The 21,411-nt window shown below is 38.3% G+C and overlaps 1 protein-coding gene across 7 annotated transcripts in view; it reads left to right on the top strand.

Annotated features, from left to right (window-relative positions):
• Positions 1-21,411, top strand: part of LOC125278708 (filamin-A-interacting protein 1) — a 39,834-nt gene that overhangs the window by 14,202 nt on the left and 4,221 nt on the right. For 4 of the 7 annotated variants that reach the window (XM_048208043.1, XM_048208042.1, XM_048208049.1 and 1 more), the window contains 4 exons: positions 11,331-11,618; positions 13,113-13,286; positions 13,496-13,674; positions 18,471-21,249. In XM_048208043.1, coding sequence (XP_048064000.1) covers positions 11,331-11,618; positions 13,113-13,286; positions 13,496-13,674; positions 18,471-21,249 — 3,420 coding nt within the window. Of the gene's footprint in view, positions 1-11,289; positions 11,619-13,112; positions 13,287-13,495; positions 13,675-18,470; positions 21,250-21,411 lie in introns of all 7 variants that reach the window. The other 3 variants (XM_048208046.1, XM_048208047.1, XM_048208045.1) reach the window with 1 other exon arrangement.

Raw genomic sequence — 21,411 nt, 5'->3', positions numbered from 1 at the left:
CCAATAAATACTTATGCTGCACTTGGATCTGTTACATCTTGTTCTTGTGCACCCGTGACAGAACGAACCACCACTATGCAAGGATCCAGCAGCAGGAGACTCCGGTCATCAGTGGGGGCTGAGGAGGCTCAGGCCCTTTTGGCGACTCTCCGCCAGAGGAGAATGGGAGTGCGGGCATTCGTCCAGAAGTTTTGGTCACGGGCGGAGGGGTATGGTCTCTCTGATACGGTCCTCAAAGACACTATTAATAACTGTCTGGATAGACCTCTGCCGCAGTGGGAGATGGAGCTGGTAAGGGGGTTAAACTTTTGGAATTTCTCCAATTACCTGCATCTGCGTGGGAATGGGCCGCTTCGACTACCTCCAGCACCCGCTCCAGCCCGTGTGCCCGCTCCAGCCCGTGTGTCCTTTCCAAGGCCTGCTCCAGTCCATGAGTGCGTCCCAGCCCGTGAATCCGCTTCAGAGGCCTCAGAGGAGGTTGGCACTGAGTCTCCGCTTCCCACATCTAAAAGGAGGAAGAGGAGGAGGAAGGCTTCCATTCCCCAAAACCCAGAGGCCTTTCCAGAGCCCGCTCCAGCCAGTGAGTCCATTCCAGAGCCCGCTTCAGTCAGTGAGTCCGCTCCAGCCAGTGAGTCCACTCCAGAGCCCGCTCCAGCCAGTGAGTCCGCTCCAGCCAGTGAGTCCACTCCAGAGCCCGCTCCAGTCAGTGAGTCCACTCCAGAGCCCGCTCCAGTCAGTGAGTCCACTCCAGAGCCCGCTCCAGCCAGTGAGTCCGCTCCAGCCAGTGAGTCCGCTCCAGCCAGTGAGTCCGCTTCAGCCAGTGGCTCTACTACTGAGCCCGCTCCAGCCAGTGGCTCTACTACTGAGCCCGCTCCAGCCAGTGGCTCTACTACTGAGCCCGCTCCAGCCAGTGAGTCCACTACAGAGCCCGCTCCAGCCAGTGAGTCCACTCCAGAGCCCGCTCCAGCCAGTGAGTCTACTACAGAGCCCGCTCCAGCCAGTGAGTCTACTACAGAGCCCGCTCCAGCCAGTGAGTCTACTACGGAGCCCGCTCCAGTCAGTGAGTCCACTCCAGAGCCCGCTCCAGCCAGTGAGTCCGCTCCAGCCAGTGAGTCCGCTCCAGCCAGTGAGTCCGCTCCAGCCAGTGAGTCCGCTCCAGCCAGTGGCTCTACTACTGAGCCCGCTCCAGCCAGTGGCTCTACTACTGAGCCCGCTCCAGCCAGTGGCTCTACTACTGAGCCCGCTCCAGCCAGTGAGTCCACTACAGAGCCCGCTCCAGCCAGTGAGTCCACTCCAGAGCCCGCTCCAGCCAGTGAGTCTACTACAGAGCCCGCTCCAGCCAGTGAGTCTACTACAGAGCCCGCTCCAGCCAGTGAGTCTACTACAGAGCCCGCTCCAGCCAGTGAGTCTACTACAGAGCACGCTGCCGTCCCAGAGCAGCCCCAGCCTGGGCACGCTGCCGTCCCAGAGCAGCCCCAGTCTGAGCCCGCTGCCGTCCCTGAGTCCTCCGCTCTCCCTGATACGGCCACGGAGACCGTTACCGAGCTGTCCGCTCCCCTTGATACGGCCACGGAGGCCGTCACCGAGCTGTCCGCTCTCTCTGATACGGCCACGGAGGCCGTCACCGAGCTGTCCGCTCTCTCTGATATGGCCATGAAGCACCCTTGGCCTACTGCCCTGCCGCCGTCCAAGCCTTCTGCTCTGCCGCCACCGCCCAGATCTTCTGTCCTGCCGCCGTCAACCAAGCCGTCTGTCCTGCCACCGTCGTCCAGGCTTCCTGCCCTGCTGCCACTGCCCCGGCCGTTGGAACCGTTGGAACCCGCCTGGTCAGTTCCGCCAGCACCGCCCTGGCACTCAGCCAGGATTCCAGAGGCGCTGGCACCAGCCTGGTCAGTTCCTCCAGCACCACCCTGGCACCCAGCCAGGACTCTAGAACCGCTGGAACCAGCCTGGTCAGTTCCTCCAGCACCACCCTGGCTATCAGTTGGGGACCCTGGATCTGGCCCACCATCCCTCCCCCTGATCCTCCTCCTGTCCACCTCCCTCCTGAGTTTTTTTTTTTTGTGTTTTTGTTTTTTGTCTGGTGGAGCGTCTGGTAGCCGCTCCTTTGAGGGGGGGTAATGTCACGATCACCTGTGAGAGTGCCTTCAGCCTCTAGAGGGCACTCCTTCCCGGACTCATTGTTTCACTCATTTCATGAACTACATTTCCCATATACACTCCCTGGACTAATTACCATTCATCATTGCACCCAGCTGTTTTGTGTTTGTTAATTAGTGTTTGTCTATTTAATCTCAGTTGTGTCTGTCCCTGGTTGTGGTTCGTTGTATTTGTTACGTGCACTGTTTATATCTCTGGCTTGTTGTTTTGTGGACTGATTACCTGGATTTTGACCTCTTGCCTGCCTTGGATTACGTTTCTGGACTCCCCAATAAATACTTATGCTGCACTTGGATCTGTTACATCTTGTTCTTGTGCACCCGTGACAATCTATCTATCTATCTATCTATCTATCTATCTATCTATCTATCTATCTATCTATCTATCTATCTATCTATCTATCTATCTATCTATCATTCATTTGTTCCATCCATCTATCCATTCATCCATCCATCTGTCGTTCATTTGTTCCATCCATCCATCCATTGTTCATTCGTTCCATCTATCCATCCATCCATCGTTCATTCGTTCCATCCATCATCCATCCATCCATCCATCCATCCATCCATCCATCGTTCATTTGTTCCACCCATCCATCCATCCATCGTTCATTCGTTCCATCCATCCATCCATCGTTCCATCCATCCATCCATCCATCCATCCATCCGTCGTTCATTTGTTCTATCCATCCATCCATCGTTCATTCGTTCCATCTGTCCATCCATCCATCGTTCCATCCATCCATCCATTGTTCATTTGTTCTATGTATGGATATATGATCCATCCATCCATCCATCGCTCATTTGTTCTATCCATCCATCCATCACTCATTTGTTCCATCTATCCATCCATCCATTGTTCATTCGTTCCATCCATCCATAGTTCATTCGTTCCATCCATCCATCCATTGTTCATTTGTTCCATCCATCCATCCATCATTGTTCATTTGTTCCATCTATCCATCCATCCATAGTTCATTCGTTCCATCCATCCATCCATTGTTCATTTGTTCCATCCATCCATCCATCCATTGTTCATTTGTTCCATCCATCCATCCATCCATCCATCCATCCATCCATCGTTCATTCATTCCATCCATCCATCCATCGTTCATTCGTTCCATCCATCCATCCATCCATCCGTCGTTCATTTGTTCTATCCATCCATCCATCGTTCATTCGTTCCATCCATCCATCCATTGTTCATTTGTTCTATGTATGGATATATGATCCATCCATCCATCGCTCATTTGTTCTATCCATCCATCCATCACTCATTCGTTCCATCTATCCATCCATCCATTGTTCATTCGTTCCATCCATCCATAGTTCATTCGTTCCATCCATCCATCCATTGTTCATTTGTTCCATCCATCCATCCATCCATCCATCCATTGTTCATTTGTTCCATCTATCCATCCATCCATAGTTCATTCGTTCCATCCATCCATCCATTGTTCATTTGTTCTATTAATCCATCCATCCATTGTTCATTTGTTCCATCTATTCATCCATCCATCGTTCATTTGTTCCATCCATCCATCGTTCATTCGTTCCATCCATCCATCGCTTGTTCATTCGTTCCATCCATCCATCCATCCATCCATCCATAGTTCATTCGTTCCATCCATCCATCCATTGTTCATTTGTTCCATCCATCCATTGTTCATTCGTTCCATCTATCCATCCATCCATTGTTCATTTGTTCTATGTATGGATATATGATCCATCCATCCATCGCTTATTTGTTCTATTCATCCATCCATCACTCATTCATTCCATCTATCCATCCATCCATCCATCGTTCATTTGTTCCATCCATTCATCCATCCATCACTCATTCGTTCCAGCCATCCATCATCCATCCATCCATGATCTATCCATTCATTGTTCATTCGTTCCATCCATCATAATTCTTAATCAGCTTTGCAAAATACCACTATTTAAAGTACTTATCATCATTACTAATCTAAAATAATTTTGACCTCATTACAATAAATATGTATAAATACATATGTATATATATATATATATATATATATATGTATACTGTATGTATATATAATATATATTCCACGTCTCTCTAGAAAACTTGATTCTGATTGGTCAGTCTCTACATTCCACAATTATTGTGTAAAGACAGGAGTTTTGTTCATCCTATCTGTGTTTGTTTTGCAATAATGACTGACTGACTGTATTTTACCTCTTACATGGTATGTGGAAAAATGTAAATTAGAGAGGCACAGAGGTGATACAGATGAGGAAAGAGGCAAATTTCAGTACAGTAGTACTGTATGACCATCATGGGAAGTACAGTATGAGAGTCCACTTGAACTCTCACCTATAACGCGACTCCACATTTTCATCATGTGCCATTTTAAACTTGGCTAGTTTATGATTACTATTTTTATATGTACTCTACAACCTCCCTCTGTCCTCTATTTATTTCTGTCACACACTCTCTCTCCTTCATGTTGGGTGACATCAGGTCACATTTATTAGATTAAGGCTGTAGACCTTCAACAGAAGGCAGTAAATAGGTTTCATTTTTATTTGATCTTGACTTTGCATTCTGGCACAAAATATCTGGTGCGCTCTTGTGATATAGGTATTTTTAGAGGCTCACGCTACAGGATGGTACAGTAGGAAATGGCAGATGGTCGAGCTTGTGCTGTGACAGGAAGTGTTTTGCCCGATGCACTGAAAATGTTGTAGTCTGTGTTGTATTTCTGATGAAAGAATGACTAAATCTGTTGGGAAGATTTACAGAGGAGAATGCTTTGGTTTTGGTGAAATTGCATTCTGCTTTGCTCATTTCAGTTTGATGTGTCTCAGATATTTCCCATAAAATGCCCTATAGGAGCAATAAAAATGGATGAAAATTTGGCATACAGCAAGTACAAATCCTACTCTTAACAAGTATTTTAGTATAATTTTCCTGTTAAATTATCAAAAATCTCTTCTTTGATGACGTGTTTACTGGTGCGAAGGCGGGGACAACCTGTCACTCACATGAGATCCACCAATAGCAAACAACAACCATCCAATCAAGCCCCGCCCTACATTTTTTCTTGTTCCAGAAGCCATTTCACTCGGATATACGTCAAAATAGGGAAGAAAAGACTGCCGCAACTTTTGTTTCATGCCAACTTTAACTAGTATTTTAGTCTAATTTTCCAGTTAAAATATCTAAAAAATCTTCAAAACATATTACATACAATATTAAAACTTGTTTCCAGAGAATGTATCTTTAATATAAGTTTATTTTGTTTTACTGCACTTGGAAGATTTTTTCACTTGTTTTAAGTATAAAAAAATCTGGCGTATTTAAGGTGCATTCTCTGAAATCAAATCTTAACGTACATGTATCTTGCTTTAAGGATTTGTTTGGGGATATTTTAAGTGGAAAGCAAGTCAAATAAAGACTCAATAGCAGTTTAAGGCTGTAAAATGAATGTGAATAGCAGCTCAGATCACTTTGAAACATTGCAGAGATCATTTCTAATCTCTAGAGGAGACACATCTAGAGTTCGCTTTTTTCTTCAGGACAAACATCTGAAGCAGGACACTTCAGCAAGTCATTATTAATGAGCAAGTCAGCAAGATAATTAAAAATAAGATGCATTTTGCATTTTGTTCTTTCATGTGGGTTAATAACTTTCCAGGGATTATCTCTGACATTTTCTGAAAATAAAGCACATAAATCCCTAATATTAATAACGTATTCCTCTATCATCTCAGAGAGAGCAGATACAAATAGTTCTGTGTGCCTGATGTGTTAAATTAATGACCATATGATGAGCTTAATTTTGGCAATCATATGATCAACACAAATGCAACGCTTCAGTTTGTGCCAGACAGATGCGTCAATGTTAGAGTTTCTCTGCCCTTATTTAGTCACAATCCTCCAGCCATGAAACAAACTCTTACGTTTTTCTTGCGAACTGTCTGTGTGCGTGTTCAGGTCTGTCTCTCTGTGTAGTGGAAGATGTGTGAGAAGATATTTAGACAACTGTTACCACCTGCCTTTATGTTGTTTAACAGTTGAGGTTAGTATAGTGGTTGAAACCAAGAAGATCTGTAATACCTGGAGAAAACGATCTATTATCATTCCTGTATATTTCAATGGCAGTAACACGAGTGCGTGCCAGTGTTGTTATAGTTATCTAAGACTATTACAGATATGTTTGATAACTGAAATAAAATGAAATATAAGTATTAGATGAAAAATTTGCACTAAATGAAAATGTTGCTAGCATCTAGTTCGTTAAAATATTAAAACTACTAACAGAAATAAAATAAAACTATAATAAATTAAATCTATTTATAAATATAAAAAAAACCTAATAAAAATCACATACTAAAAAAATAACTAAAATTAAAAAAATATATATATTAAAAATAAAAGCTTATTCATTTTATAAATTTTATATATATATATATATATATAAAGATTGTGAATAAGCTTTTATTTTATAATATTTTTAGTTTAATTTTAATTAATTAAGAGGGTGGTATAATATATATATTTTCTTTTTTTTTTTTTCAATAGACGTCTATCCCATCATCCTACAAAATATTATATTAATAAAATAAAAAATATAATATTAATAATTTTAATATGACATATACATTAATATACATTAATTTAATAATAAATAACTAAAATTACTAACAGAAAAAAAACTATTTTTAAATATTTAAAAAACTAATAAAAAGCGCATACTAAAACATGAACTAAAATTAAAACAGACTAAAAATATTAAAAATAAAAGCTTATTCTATATATATATATATAGAGAGAGAGAGAGAGAGAGAGAGAGAGAGAATAAGCTTTATTATATTATATAAGCTTTATTTTATTTATATATATATATAGCGAGAGAGAGAGAATAAGCTTTATTATATTATATAAGCTTTATATATATATATATAGAGAGAGAGAGAGAGAGAGAGAATAAGCTTTATTATATTATATAAGCTTTATATATATATATATATAGAGAGAGAGAGAGAGAGAGAGAGAGAGAGAATAAGCTTTATTATATAAGCTTTATTTTATTTATATATATATATATATATATATATATATATATATATATATATATATATATATATATATATAAATTTTATGTGGTAGATAATTTTTTCTTTATACATTTTTTGCTTTTGAATTCATAAAAAATGCATATCATATGCTTGTTTGGCATGAATCAGTTTTTGTGATCCCAGATTAGCCGTACTGTTATGCCAACAAAGAACGTGTCGGTGTTTGAGTGTGTGTGTCCGTGTGCATCGAGCTCCAGCAGCATCCATTACTAAATATAAACGAAGTGCCACCGATGCTCGTCCACCTCTGCAGAAAATACCCCGAGAATCTGAGGAATTAATTATCACTGGAACTGCGAGTAACCGGTGCTCATTCACGGCATTCGGGCATTTAAATTTCCCAGGGGACATGCATGTAACAAAACCGATAGCTGAGAAGTTAAACAGCCTTGATCCGATTGGTGGATGAAGTGTGTCTTTCTGGTGTCTCCTGTACACAAGTGTGACTCTATAAATACCGCTCAATTTCAGCAAGGAGCAGCTGCGTGGAGCGCCCGGGGAGCTCTTCAGGAGCGAGGTGCATATTCTCAGTATAAATATAAGACAAACTCTCATTTATATCTCCCAGCTGCCTCCGTCTCCAATAATAACAGAGCTAAGGTCACCCCAAAACTCTCAGGCATAATCAAAGTTAAAAATACACCCGTCTCTCTTGAGTTGGAACTTTGAGGTTTGTGAAAAACTGCAATAGATTGAACTCTCATCTAAATTGCAGTTTGAGACAGTATCAGTCTGTCAACAGCTTCTGTTTTTGTATTTCTTCATAGAAGACATGATGATTGTTTGTGTGTGTATGCAAGTGTTGTTATTGCTATTTTGGACAGTGATCGAGTCACGATCAAAATTAAAACACTCCCATGGCCACGACTGCGCAACACGCTGCTATTAATAACGCAAATTCTTACTGCAACAATTCATCTGCCAGGGTTTTCCCGTCTTTGGTTACTTGCTGGTTTCATCATATTCACTTCAAACTTACAAGAACCTGAGATTAACATATTCATTATTGATGTTTCTATTATTCAGTATTGATGTTTTCATAGATTTTAGGTTGGTCCATCTGTCCGTCTGTTTTCATCGGGGTTTTTTTCCTTTCATATCTATCTATCATCCTGTCGTCCTACAAAATATTATGTATAATATTAATAGTTTTAATACTGCATATAATAAATATTTATGAATTATATGTAATTATAAAAAAAAAAAAAAAACATTAACAATATTTCATTAATAAATAACAATATAATTTAAAGGTGCTACAGAGGATGTTTTGTTTTATACATTTTTGCAATATTACTTGAAACTGTCTTTACTAACTGATAAAAGACTATTTATTAGGTGCACTGAACGGAATAATATTAATATACATCATCTGTGCACGAGGTAGGGCCTTAAAAACATCAGCCAATTGTTTACGTGATCATCGCATAAATAATATATATATATATATATATATATATATATATATATATATATATATATATATATATGATATTTTATAGACAGACATACAAATATTGACAATTACTATAAATATATATATATTTATATATAATTTATGTAATTGACAATATTTGTATCTGTATAAAATATCAAATATATCAAATGTATTTATTATATATATATATATATATATATATATATATATATATATATATATATATATACAGTACAGTCCAAAAGTTTGGAACCACTAAGATTTTTAATGTTTTTAAAAGAAGTTTCGTCTGTTTACCAAGGCTACATTTATTTAATTAAAAATACAGTAAAAAACAGTAATATTGTGAAATATTATTACAATTTAAAATAACTGTGTACTATTTAAATATATTTGACAAAGTAATTTATTCCTGTGATGCAAAGCTGAATTTTCAGCATCGTTACTCCAGTCTTCAGTGTCACATGATCCTTCAGAAATCATTCTAATATGCTGATCTGCTGCTCAAGAAACATTTATGATTATTTTCAATGTTGAAAACAGTTGTGTACTTTTTTTTTCAGGATTCTTTGATGAATAGAAAGTTCAAAAGAACAGCATTTATCTGAAATACAAAGCTTCTGTAGCATTATACACTACCGTTCAAAAGTTTGGGGTCAGTAAGAATTTTTATTTTTATTTTTTTGAAAAGAAATTAAAGAAATGAATACTTTTATTCAGCAAGGATGCATTAAATCAATTTATAATGTTACAAAAGATTAGATTTCAGATAAACACTGTTCTTTTGAACTTTCTATTCATCAAATAATCCTGAAAAAAAATATTGTACACAAATATTTTGTACAATTGTACACATTAAATGTTTATTGAGCAGCAGATCATCATATTAGAATGATTTCTGAAGGATCATGTGACACTGAAGACTGGAGTAATGATGCTGAAAATTCAGCTTTGTCATCACAGGAATAAATTACTTTGTGAAATATATTCAAATAGAAAACAGTTATTGTAAATTGTAATAATATTTCACAATATTACTGTTTTTTACTGTATTTTTAATTAAATAAATACTGTGTATATGTATATATATATATATATATATATATATATATATATATATATATATATATATATATATATATATATATATATATATATATAGCTACTATACAGTATATGCAGAACAGTCCGAATAATTCTGACTTTGGTTATCAAATTTCATTACCTTGTTCTTTGTATCTTTGGATGAAAAAGCTACATGAACATGTAGTTTGAAAAAGATTAGATTAGTTTAGATTAGATTAGTTCTCATAATGTTGCTCAAATGTCATATGTGTGGCCTTATGACCTACTGCAGAATTCAACATAGTGAACATCTTGTTCTAATAATAAGCTTCATTAAATGCTGTGATGATCTGAGGTTCCACAGTATTTTTATCCAGATGCAGTTCTGATGGGAACATGGATCCTGACTGATGTGTGTGATTTGAGACACTATGAGGGCAGTGCTGGATCTGAGCGAGAGCCAGGCCAGATTGGTTGGGTGTGAGATCATACGGGAGGCAGCGTGTACACAGTTTATCAAAAATCCTGATGTCATAGTTGAGCTCAGCAGTCATTACACCCCCCCCCCCCCCTCTCTCTATCTCTCAGGGAAATCCCCCTCTTAAATCTGCACATGGGAACATGAGAAATGAGGCTGTTGCAGATTTGCTACAAGGGCAAACTACATATTAAAATATTAAGAGTTGGCTCAGAGCTCAAGACTGCAGACATTTGATATGAGAGTCATCTGTAGAAATGGTCCTGTAGTCCTTACTTTTTACTTCACTTGAAATATTTGCTGCTTAAAACCTTTACACCTTTTATGCAGCAAATTTTTATTTATTTATTTATTTTATTTTATTTGTTGCATGACAAAATTTTTGTAATGTTATGTTTAAATAACATAAGGCATTATCTAATTAAATATGCACTCCAGAACAGAAATCTCAACATTGGATAAAGTTCAATATATGATATTATATTAGAGTTAAAGGCTTTTAAAAAGGGGCTTTTGCATGTATTTTAATCACTCAAAAACCAGCAAATAATGTCAACAGCCAGAAAGAAAAAAAATCAAGTCATCTAAATGATAATAACAAACCCGTCTGTAAAAACCTTCAGAATATAGACAGGAATAAAACTGTAAAGTGTAGATTTCTGACTCAAACTCACAGCCTTTAAAGATATGTAATGTAATTGAAATCTACAGACGCAAATAGATAAAATGCAATAAAATAAACACTTAAAAGTGCATTTTTAAATGTTTCTTTCCACTAGTCTGAAACAACACGTTATAAAAAAAGCCCAAAATCTCAAAATTGTGCATTAAAAAACTATGGTTTTGCCTGTAGTGGCTTGCCTAAATTACCATAAAACTTGGCAATTGCTTTTCTTTTTTTTTTGACATATACCATTGCAAGTATACCATTTTAATTCCATTATATACATTTTGAATGGTTCCAAAAAACCCGGAGTATCAGATAATGAAAGATATTAGCTGTTTTATTGTTGTAACAGTGTGATATTTGTGTATCACAGGTGTATCTGTGGCTGATGTCCATCTATGTTTGCACATGCAGGTGAAGATGAGGTCCAGGACCAGTGATATGGAGGGGCCAGAGAACAGACCACTGAAGCCACTCGCTAGAATACACAACATTGAGAAAGAGGGAAGCAAACAGGAGCTGATGAGAAAGAAAACCAAAGCTCAGGAGGAAAAAGAGAGCAGCGAGGAGAAGGTTGTTGTTTGTGGGACGTTGAAGAAGCCTCAGAAGTCTTGTGAGATGCAGCTGAGGAGAGCCAGACTGATGGACCTCTCCAAAGAAGATCTCGTCCATCTGCTGGGGATCATGGAGGGAGAAGTTCAGGTGAAATGTCATGCGTTGTATGTTTAGCATAGTAAGTTTCTGCCAAAATACTGTTATTGCTACAGTAAAAGTGCAGTGACCTGCTACACTGAAAAATCATTGGTGTAAGATTAACTTTGTTACAATTTTCACTCAATTACAAAGAAATACCAAGTAACACATTGAATTAGAATGAGAATGAAGTAGAAATGCTGGAATATATTTTATTGTAAAATGTACTCCAACAATCTTTGTTTAATTTACGATTTTGTAAACTAATTTTTACAGTGTACTTGCATCACTGTCATTCACAAAAGAAATTAAATAGATTCTGAAGCTGTTTGAAGGTGATTCCAAATGAATATATGATGATTTAAAAGCACTAACAGTAAGTAAACTATAGTATTTTGACAGAAACTACTGTATAAGTACTGTGGTAATGTTCTGTCAGTGTAATAATAGAGTATGCTCTGGTTGTGTACTTGCTCTTTTTGGCAATTGAGGAGTACGCTACCTTTCAAAAGTTTGGGGTCAGATATTTTTTGAAAGAAAGAAATTAATACTTTTATTCTGTAATGATGCATTAAATTGATCAAAAGTAACACATTTATAACGATACAAAATCATTCATCAAAGAATCCTGGAAAAACGTTTCAGGGTTTCCACAAACATCTGAAGCAGCACAACTGTTTTCAACATTGATAATAATCAGAAATGTTTCTTGAGCATCAAATCAGCATATTAGAATGATTTCTGAAGGATCATGTGACACTGAAGACTGGAGTAATGATGCTGAAAATTCATCTTTGATCACAGGAATAAATTACAGCTTACAATATATTTACATAGAAAACTGTTAATTTAAATTGTAAAAATATTTCACAATTTTTACTGTATTTGATCAAATAAATGCAACCTGGGTAAGTGTAAAAGACTTTTAAAAACATAAAATATCTTACCAACCCCAAACTTTTGAATGGTAGTGTAGGTAATTTGGATATTCAGAAAATGTGCATACTACACACAGCGTACAAACTCTAGTATATATAGTGCACATAGCCATTGACGTGGATGTGTTAGTGTTCTGGTTTTGTGAAAGGATACAGCTCCCTCTTCTGGTGAACAGTGAGAATGTAGCCGTTTGCACTGACAAATGAAAAACTTTTGTTTTCTTAAAAAATAATTAAAAAAAAAAATCATTTAAATCTTTTATCTTATTTTAACCAGTTCTTTTTTGTTATCATGTTTTTAAACAATTGAATCAGCAAATGAGAAATGCTTTGGGATTTTTAAAAGTTTTTAAAAGTTTTTGCATCATCTTTCTAGGGTTATTCTAAAAAAGAAGGATACTTTAAAAAGTATCCTAGGATCTTTTTTTTTTTTTTTTTGACATGTCATGTTTGTACCAAAGTATTTTTTGTTTGGAGTATCATGGAAATATGACAACCATCCAGTACCATGGTACATATCAAAGTACCATGGTAACACAGTAATGCAATGATTCTATTGTTTTAGGCCCGTGAAGACATTATCCACATGCTGCAGTCTGAGAGAACACGGCCCGAGGTTCTGGAGGCTCATTACGGATCTGCGGTTCCAGTCAAACCTCTTCAAGCTCTGCAGAGAGACAGTCTGATGACCAGCAGCAACATGATCAGAGACGATGTTTATGAGATACCTATGATAGAGGTGAGGAACACTGCCTTATTCATCTAGAAACCATTCAAACCTGAATTTTCAGTTTACATTTTATCAAAAGAACCTTGAATGCAACGCAAGCCGCTTTGGCAAGCATCTGCCAAATGCATAAAATTTAAATGTAAAAAGCAGTGCAGATTATAACATGTTGTTGTGCCAGTGCAAGCAATTCATGATGATGATAATCGTCGTTTTTATAGCTGGACCGCTTGGAGGAGAAGCACCGGGACACGTACAGACGAATGTTAGAGCAGCTGCTGTTAGCAGAGAAGTGCCACCGGCGCACCGTCACAGAACTGGACAGTGAAAAGCGCAAACACGTTGACTTCATGAACAAAAGCGACGATTTCACCAACTTGCTGGAGCAGGAGAGAGAGAGGTGAGGAGACATACTGTCAACAGTAAAATGTGCTCATGAAGTGGAAAAAATGATAACCTAAATGACATAGTGACAAGATTAAAAACGTCATAGTCTGCAGATCATAATGTAGGCAAAAACCTCTCACCGTAGCCTCATTTGAAAGCAACTACAACCACGTGGCATCAAAGCTATGAATTGCACATGATTGTATTGGTGACCACACTGTCCTAAATCACACAAAGGGCCTTATAGCGGCAAATTAAGGGGTGACGGCATCAAAAAGGCCCGTCGTTAGCGTGGTGTTCTTCTGAGAATGTGAAAAGGGCAGATTGAGGCCCTGCAGAGCTCCAGTCATTAGACCAGGAGCATCTGAGCTACATGTATATATGGAGATGAATAGACTCAAATGAACATAAATGACAATATGGGGAGCTCCACGGGTCAGTGGCTTTTCCGGAAGCACATATTAATGGGATTAGAGCAGCTTCCTAAAGAAATTAGCATATTATGAAGAAATTAAGTACATATCTTCTCAATTCTCATTGTGAGTAATGTGGGGAAAAAATAATATATTATAATATATTATTTAAATTGCAAAGTTTATGCATCATGGTGGTGCATTTGGGGACTGACAACCACTTTTTTTCACCACTTAGTCAGTTTCTGGTAGATGCAATCAAGTGTTTTCCCACATTATTTTATCACATTGATTATTCCGTGTTTTATGGTGAACAAAGACACTGTTTAAGGATGTCAACATCTTTGTTGATCCTGAAACAACATTCCAATCAACAATTCAGATTTGAGGGACAAGTTTAGGCTTACAACCAGAGTTAGGTGCTTCTACATCACTGTTATTCACCTGTTATTTCCCTCTGATTTTGTGGATGAGTTATGGGTAGGGTTAGGTTTAGGGGTATGGATTGGGTTAAGACTAAATTTTCAGACAGGAATGTTGTTCCGGGGTCAACAAAATATGTTTAACCAGGAACATGTTTTACTTGGCACAATCACAGTGACCTTACAGACACACACACACACACACACAAAAATATTTCATCAAATAATATAATTGCACCCAGTAAATATTAAGAACTGCTCTGGTATGTTGAACTACACTCTCGTTCAAAAGTTTGGGGTCATGGGGTCAGCGAATTTTTTTTATTTGAAAGAAATGTACACTTTTATTCAGCAAGGATGCATTAAATCGATCAAAAGTGACAGTAAAAACATTTATAATCTTACAAAAGATTTTTATTTCAAGTAAATGCTGTTCTTCTGTTCATCAAAGAATCATGAAAAAAATGTATTACAAAAATATGAAGCTGTTTTCAACATTGATAATAATCAGAAATATTTCTTGAGCAACAAATCATCATATTAGAATGATTTCTGAAGGATCATGTGACACTGAAGACTGGAGTAATGATGCTGAAAATTCAGCTTTGATCACAGGAATAAATTACATTTTAACATATATTCACATAGAAAACAGTTATTTTAAATTGTAATAATATTTCACAATTTTACTGTATTTTTTATCAAATAAATGCAGCCTTGGTGACCAATAATAAAAACACATTTTACCAATCCCAAAAATGTTAACTCTAGAAATTATTTATTAAACACTATATTTATCAATGGAAAATCAGGTGACTCATAACTGCAAAATCCAAACAATTCCAGACAGAGACAATGAGATAGTTCATATTCTGATAAGACCCCTATAGTGGTCGACTGCAGTCACGGTCCCCTGACTTCCTGTTTACCACCCTGAACTTGAGTAGCATGTGATATTTTGCTCAAAATTTCTTTTTGAACCGAATAAAATTGAAATATGCTCCATTGTCCCCAAATTGAAATTTATTTTAGATGCTAATGTACTGTAGAAAAGACTGCAAATATATCTATAATTTCCTAATCTTTTGTTTTTCATTTATCAATTGTACTGCTTTTTAAAACAGAACTCATCTGTGTGATGCACCATTGGAAAAAGTCTATAAAAACATTATTTCTTTGCTCTAGTTTATTGCATTGGCACCGTTCAGTCTCACTCCTTCCCTCCACTTATCACGCTCATCTCCAGCCCGTGTGTTTGCACATTCCTCCATAATTCTCTCATTTCAGAGATTCATAGCAGGTGAGGTCACTCCAGCACCACGCCACCTGGGACTGAACGCAGGGCGATGGCGGGGAATCCCGCCAGGAATATAAAACTGCTGTGCGTTGAGCTTCTAGAAGCATCCGCAATGCCCTTCCTCCTCAAATTACCTCTCTCTCTTTCACATGACATTTACACTTGCTGTTTTTCCTCTTGAAGTCCCACACTCAAAAAAAGACTGTAATCTGAAGAGGACAATTAGTTTTGTTCTTTGATTGGCATATAGGTCAGTGCAAGACCGATACCAATGATTTTACCATCAACAAGTTTGTTGTTTTCATGAAGTCAACATGAACTGTTTCATATTCATTTATATAGGCACACCTCAAGACTCTGATATTCGTGTCTGTAAATATGGCCTTAGGTCCTCAGGAAATTTTTTCACCTGTTTTATCATTTGCCAGACAAAAATTATAAGTCTGATCACTTAAAAAGTAATAGCACATCATTTATGTCTGGAGTTACACATCAAAGTTTCAGACTTACTTTAGCTGCATTAGCAAACATCACCAATTAAAACTACATCTGGAAGTTTCATGTGCTCTTGATATTCGGGCTGTAATTTAAATCGCGTGCACATTTATACTAGACACCAGATGATGATGTCATTCTATCACCATTCACATGATTTATGATTTATAAGTCTCTGGCTGCACATGTTACAATGGATCTGATGGTTTCTGAAGAATTTCCCAGCTGTCATCTTTAACCTCTGCCAATATCAGAGAAATGCCAACTATATCAGTAAACTTCCTGCAATAATGAAATGATTCAACCTTTTTTTCCAAATATTATTTGCTGAGCAGTGATCTTATCATTTTTACTTTTTATTCATTTACACTAGCAGTCAAAAGTTGTTTTTTTGTTTCGTTCTTTTTTGTTTTTTTGAAAAAAGTCTGACCTAGGCTGCATTTATTTGATCAAAAATACAGTAAAAACAGTAATATTGTGAAATATTATTACATTTTAAAAGAACTGTTTTCTATTTGAATACAAAATGTAACTTATTCCTGTGATCAAAGCTGAATTTTCAGCATCATTACTCCAGTGTTTATTGTCACATGATCCTTTAGAAATCATCAGTAAAATTTTAAATATATTCAAATAGAAAAGTTAGTCTAAATTATGACTTTTTTTACTGTATTTTTGATTACATAAAGCCTCTGTGAGCAGAAGAGAAGAGTTTCTTTCAAAAACATTGCAACAAATCTTAATTATTCCAAACTGTTGACTGGTAGTGTATTATTTATTTATCATGGCATTTCTGAGTGACAGGGCTTCATCTGAACCAAGAGAGTGTGACATTGTTCTCTTACAAAACAAAACTTTTCCCTTGCATTGTTGTCTGTTCCCATGGGAACGCTTGGTTGCATGTGAGAAAAGAAGTAATTGGGTCATTTTATAGTTTATATGAAATGGAAAGGGAACCCTTGAAATGATACAAGGGGTTTAGTACATTGACCACGACTCTAATTGACTGTTTCCTAAAACAATATCCTGACTTCAGTCTCTGGGAAAAAGAATAATAGAAGAAAGCTGAGAAAAGAGTGCATGAAAAGCTCTCAGATGACTCCGCCTCCTTTGCCCAAACAAGGGCAGAACAGTTCTATGTTAGAGAGATGATATCACCAGCAAGTGGGGCAATGCCGTTTCACACAACATTCACCTTTCACTGCGCTCATGACATGGTTGGACTGTGATGGCAAATTCGGAGAACCGTTTAATGATGCTTTGAGCAGAATAACTAAAGCTGTGCACTTCAAAACAAGTTAGGCATGGACCCACCTGGACTCTCAGCTAGATGGTGAGTATGAAAACAGTTTGAAGCGTATGCAAAAAGGTTCATTCATGAGTCTGTTGTTCGGATATGTTATAGTGTCTAACTGCTGTAAAATTGTCAATGAGGAAATGAGATCATTGAATTATGAAGGAAATATGCTTCAAACTTATTTCGCAAAGGGCATGCTCCTCTCGACAGGGAGACTCCCGCTGAGTTAGATCAGTGTAAACATTCACCAGCATCATGGACTTTTCTTCAAGTGCCCTTGTTGGCACATATTCCACTGTTGTGATGTCCTAGTAGACATTTTGCCAGGTGGGAACATTTTCCCGTTGACGTGCCAAGCTGCCCGTGAGGATCCTGTGATCATGGAAGCATGAAATGTTCAATAACTACTGTCAGAGACAATCACTGAAGCATTCAGACACTGTTCCTTGTTCTTGCAACATGCTTGTCTTCTACTCCTGTTCTTTAACCGTACAGCTCTTATGCTACAGTTATTTATTCACTTCCAATAAGGCAATATGCCGAAAATGAGAGAAACACAGAAATACTGTTATACTGTGAAAAGATAATGTCATAATATCTAAACTAAATATACGTAATATATCATAATAATAAACAAAAAATGTTATATATGAAAATTCTATATATTTAAAATTTTTGTACATGTATATTTATTATAATACATATTAATATTCCTCAGTAATGTTATTTAACATATGCACCTTAAAATATTTAATTATTTTATAGTATTTTTAATTTTCAATTGTGTGATTCTCTCTTTGTGGGAATAGATGGAATATGAAAGTTACTATGAATTTGACCTATATTTTAAATGAGAATTAATCTCTTTCTTTTTGTTTCCACCAGACTCAAGAGACTATTGGAGCAAGAGAAGGCATATCAGGCTCGTAAGGACAAGGATCACAGCAAACGTCTTGAGAAAGTTCAGGAGGAGCTTGTTAAGTTGAAATCATTTGCCCTGATGCTGGTGGATGAAAGGCAGCTTCACATTGAACAGATTGACCAGCAAAAACAGAAGGTCCAGGATTTCAGCAAGAAGCTACATGAAAAAGAGCAGCATTTGGAGATCATCAACAGCAAAGCTAAAGAAGACAGCCAGAGGATTCAGAGGCTAGAGCTGGACCTTGAACATAAGACCTCCAAATTTTCACAGGAACATGAGGAGATGGCTGCCAAGCTGGCCAAACAGGAGTCTGAAAGTCGACAGCTGCGTCTGAAGCTGGCCAGCCTGTCACGCAGGATTGAGGAGTTGGAGGAGACCAATCGTACACTGCAGAAGTCCGAGGAGGACCTTCAGGACCTGCGGGACAAAATAAGCAGAGGGGAGTGCGGGAATTCAAGCCTAATGGCCGAGCTGGAGAACCTTCGGAAGAGAGTTCTGGAAATGGAAGGAAAGGATGAGGAGATCACAAAAACGGAAGCACAGTGCAAGGAGCTAAAGAGGAGGCTTCAGGATGAAGAGAATCACAGTCGTGAGCTGAAACTAGAGGTTGAAAAACTGCAGAAGAGGATGGTGGACCTGGAGAAACTGGAGGGGGCTTTCAATGTGAGCAAATCTGAATGTGTTCAGCTTCACACCAACCTGGAGAAAGAAAGAACTTTGACAAAGAGCTTGGCGTGTGAGCTAGAAACAGTTAAAAACCATATCAAAGAACTTGAGTGCTCAGAATCCAGGCTGGAAAAGGCTGAGATGGGTTTAAAGGACGACTTGACCAAACTAAAGTCTTTCACAGTGATCCTAATGGACGAGAGGAAGAACATGGCAGAACGAATCAAACAGGAAGAGCTGAAAAGTGAAGAAATGAACAAACTGTTTAAAGCTGAGCAATGCAAAGTCATGGAGGTCACGGAAAAGCTGATCGAGGAAAGTAAGAAGCTTCTTAAACTGAAGTCTGAAATGGAGATGAAAGTGTCTGCTCTTACCAAGGAAAAAGACAATCTGAAGTCTGAACTTGCAAGTGAAGAAGAGAAGCGAAAGGATCTCAGCGTAAAGGTGTGTCAGATGCAAAGTAAAATGGACGAGCAAGAGAAAGCTGAGTGGGAATCTACAAGAAAAAGAGCTATTGTTGACAAAGTTGGATATCCTGATGAGGACAACAAGATTAAGGAGCTCACGATGGAGATTGAGAGACTCAGGAACCGTCTCAAACAGCTTGAGGTTGTGGAAGGTGATTTGTTGAAGACAGAGGACGAGTATGACATGCTTGAGAAGAAGTTCAGAACAGAACAAGACAAAGCCAACGCTCTTTTCCAGCTCCTGGAGGAAATGAAGACGCAGATCACCAAGAACAAAGCCATAGAAAAAGGAGAGTTGGTAAGCCAAGAAGCTGAGCTAAGACTTCGCTGCAAAATAGAGGAGGCCAAAACAAGAGATCTTCAGGCCGATGTCCAAGCTCTAAAGGAGAAGATTCACGAGCTCATGAACAAGGAGGATCAGCTATCTCAGCTTCAGGTAGACTACACAGTTCTCCAGCAGAGGTTCATTGAAGAGGAGGATAAAAAGAAAAACATGAGTCAAGAAGTTCTCAAACTAACCAAAGAGTTGGAAGCAACTAAGCGTTACAGCCGTGCCCTTAGACCCAGCATGAACGGAAGGAGGATTGTGGACGTTCCTCTTGCTTCTACTGCAGTGCAGACTGACGCAGACATGAATGAACACATCGAAGATGAGACTCCAGCTGTGTTCATACAGAAGTCTGTTCAAGAGGAAAATCACATCATGAGTAATCTGAGGCAGAAAGGTCTCAAGAAACCGACTGTGTTGGACCGTTACCCACCAGCAGCTGCAGAGATGGCAATGAGGAAGTCTTGGAACCCTTGGATGAAGAAGAAAGAAGCCGTTACTATCACTCAGGATTTTCCATCAACCCAGCAGGTCAATGGAACAACATCACGGTCATCACCAGAACTAACCATTCCTCGGAAATCCGGTCAACCCCTCCATATTAAGGTGACTCCTGACCATCAGAGCAGCACTGCAACATTGGAGATCACCAGTCCACGTGCTGAGGACTTCTTCTCAAGTACCACAATCATCCCGACTCTTGGGCTCCAGAAACCACGGATAACAATCGTTCCTACTTCTATGTTGCCCAAGTCCAAGGTCAACGGAGGGCCACCTGAAAGAACAAAGTCTCCAGTCACTATAACAGCCATCTCCAGAGCTAAGTCTCCAGAGAAAGGTAAAGGCTCCTTCTCGGAGCATCCTATTTCTCCTCTGTCCATCATAACCGTTAGTGCAACTCCAGTCTCTCAGGCATCCATTTCCCCAGAACCCCATGAGATGACCATGGGCAGAGCCGTGTTCAAGTTGACCCCTGAAAAGCAGACGGTTCCAACACCCATCCGCAAATACAACTCCAATATTATAACCACGGAGGACAACAAGATCCATATCCACCTCGGGTCACCTGGGTTCAAAAAACCTCAGGATGACAGAAGCGGCACAGTGACGGTTTGGCCTAATGGTGTGACTTCAGAGAGCAAGGAGATGTCAACAGGGACGGTTCTGCGCTCTCCCAGACAGACGTCCGCTAATGTCGGGAACATGATCCAAGGCAAGGTGACAAGCAGCATCACAATAACCCCCATCACCTCGGCCCCAACCAGGTCTACTCAATCTGTGGTGAGTACCAGATTTATTTACATTGTCCCTCTGTTTGGATTTTAGATAATGCGGAACGAAAAGTGAGTGTGCATATATGTCGACAAATGACAAGTATAGTCATTTAACAATTAATACTCTGTGATTTTGTGTCTCTAAAAACAAAATGATCATATTCAATCT

This window comes from Megalobrama amblycephala, linkage group LG11 (assembly GCF_018812025.1).
Source record: "Megalobrama amblycephala isolate DHTTF-2021 linkage group LG11, ASM1881202v1, whole genome shotgun sequence".
NCBI lineage: Eukaryota > Metazoa > Chordata > Actinopteri > Cypriniformes > Xenocyprididae > Megalobrama > Megalobrama amblycephala.
Note: the sequence above shows the minus strand (reverse complement) of the source record. Positions and strands in the feature narration are given on the sequence as shown.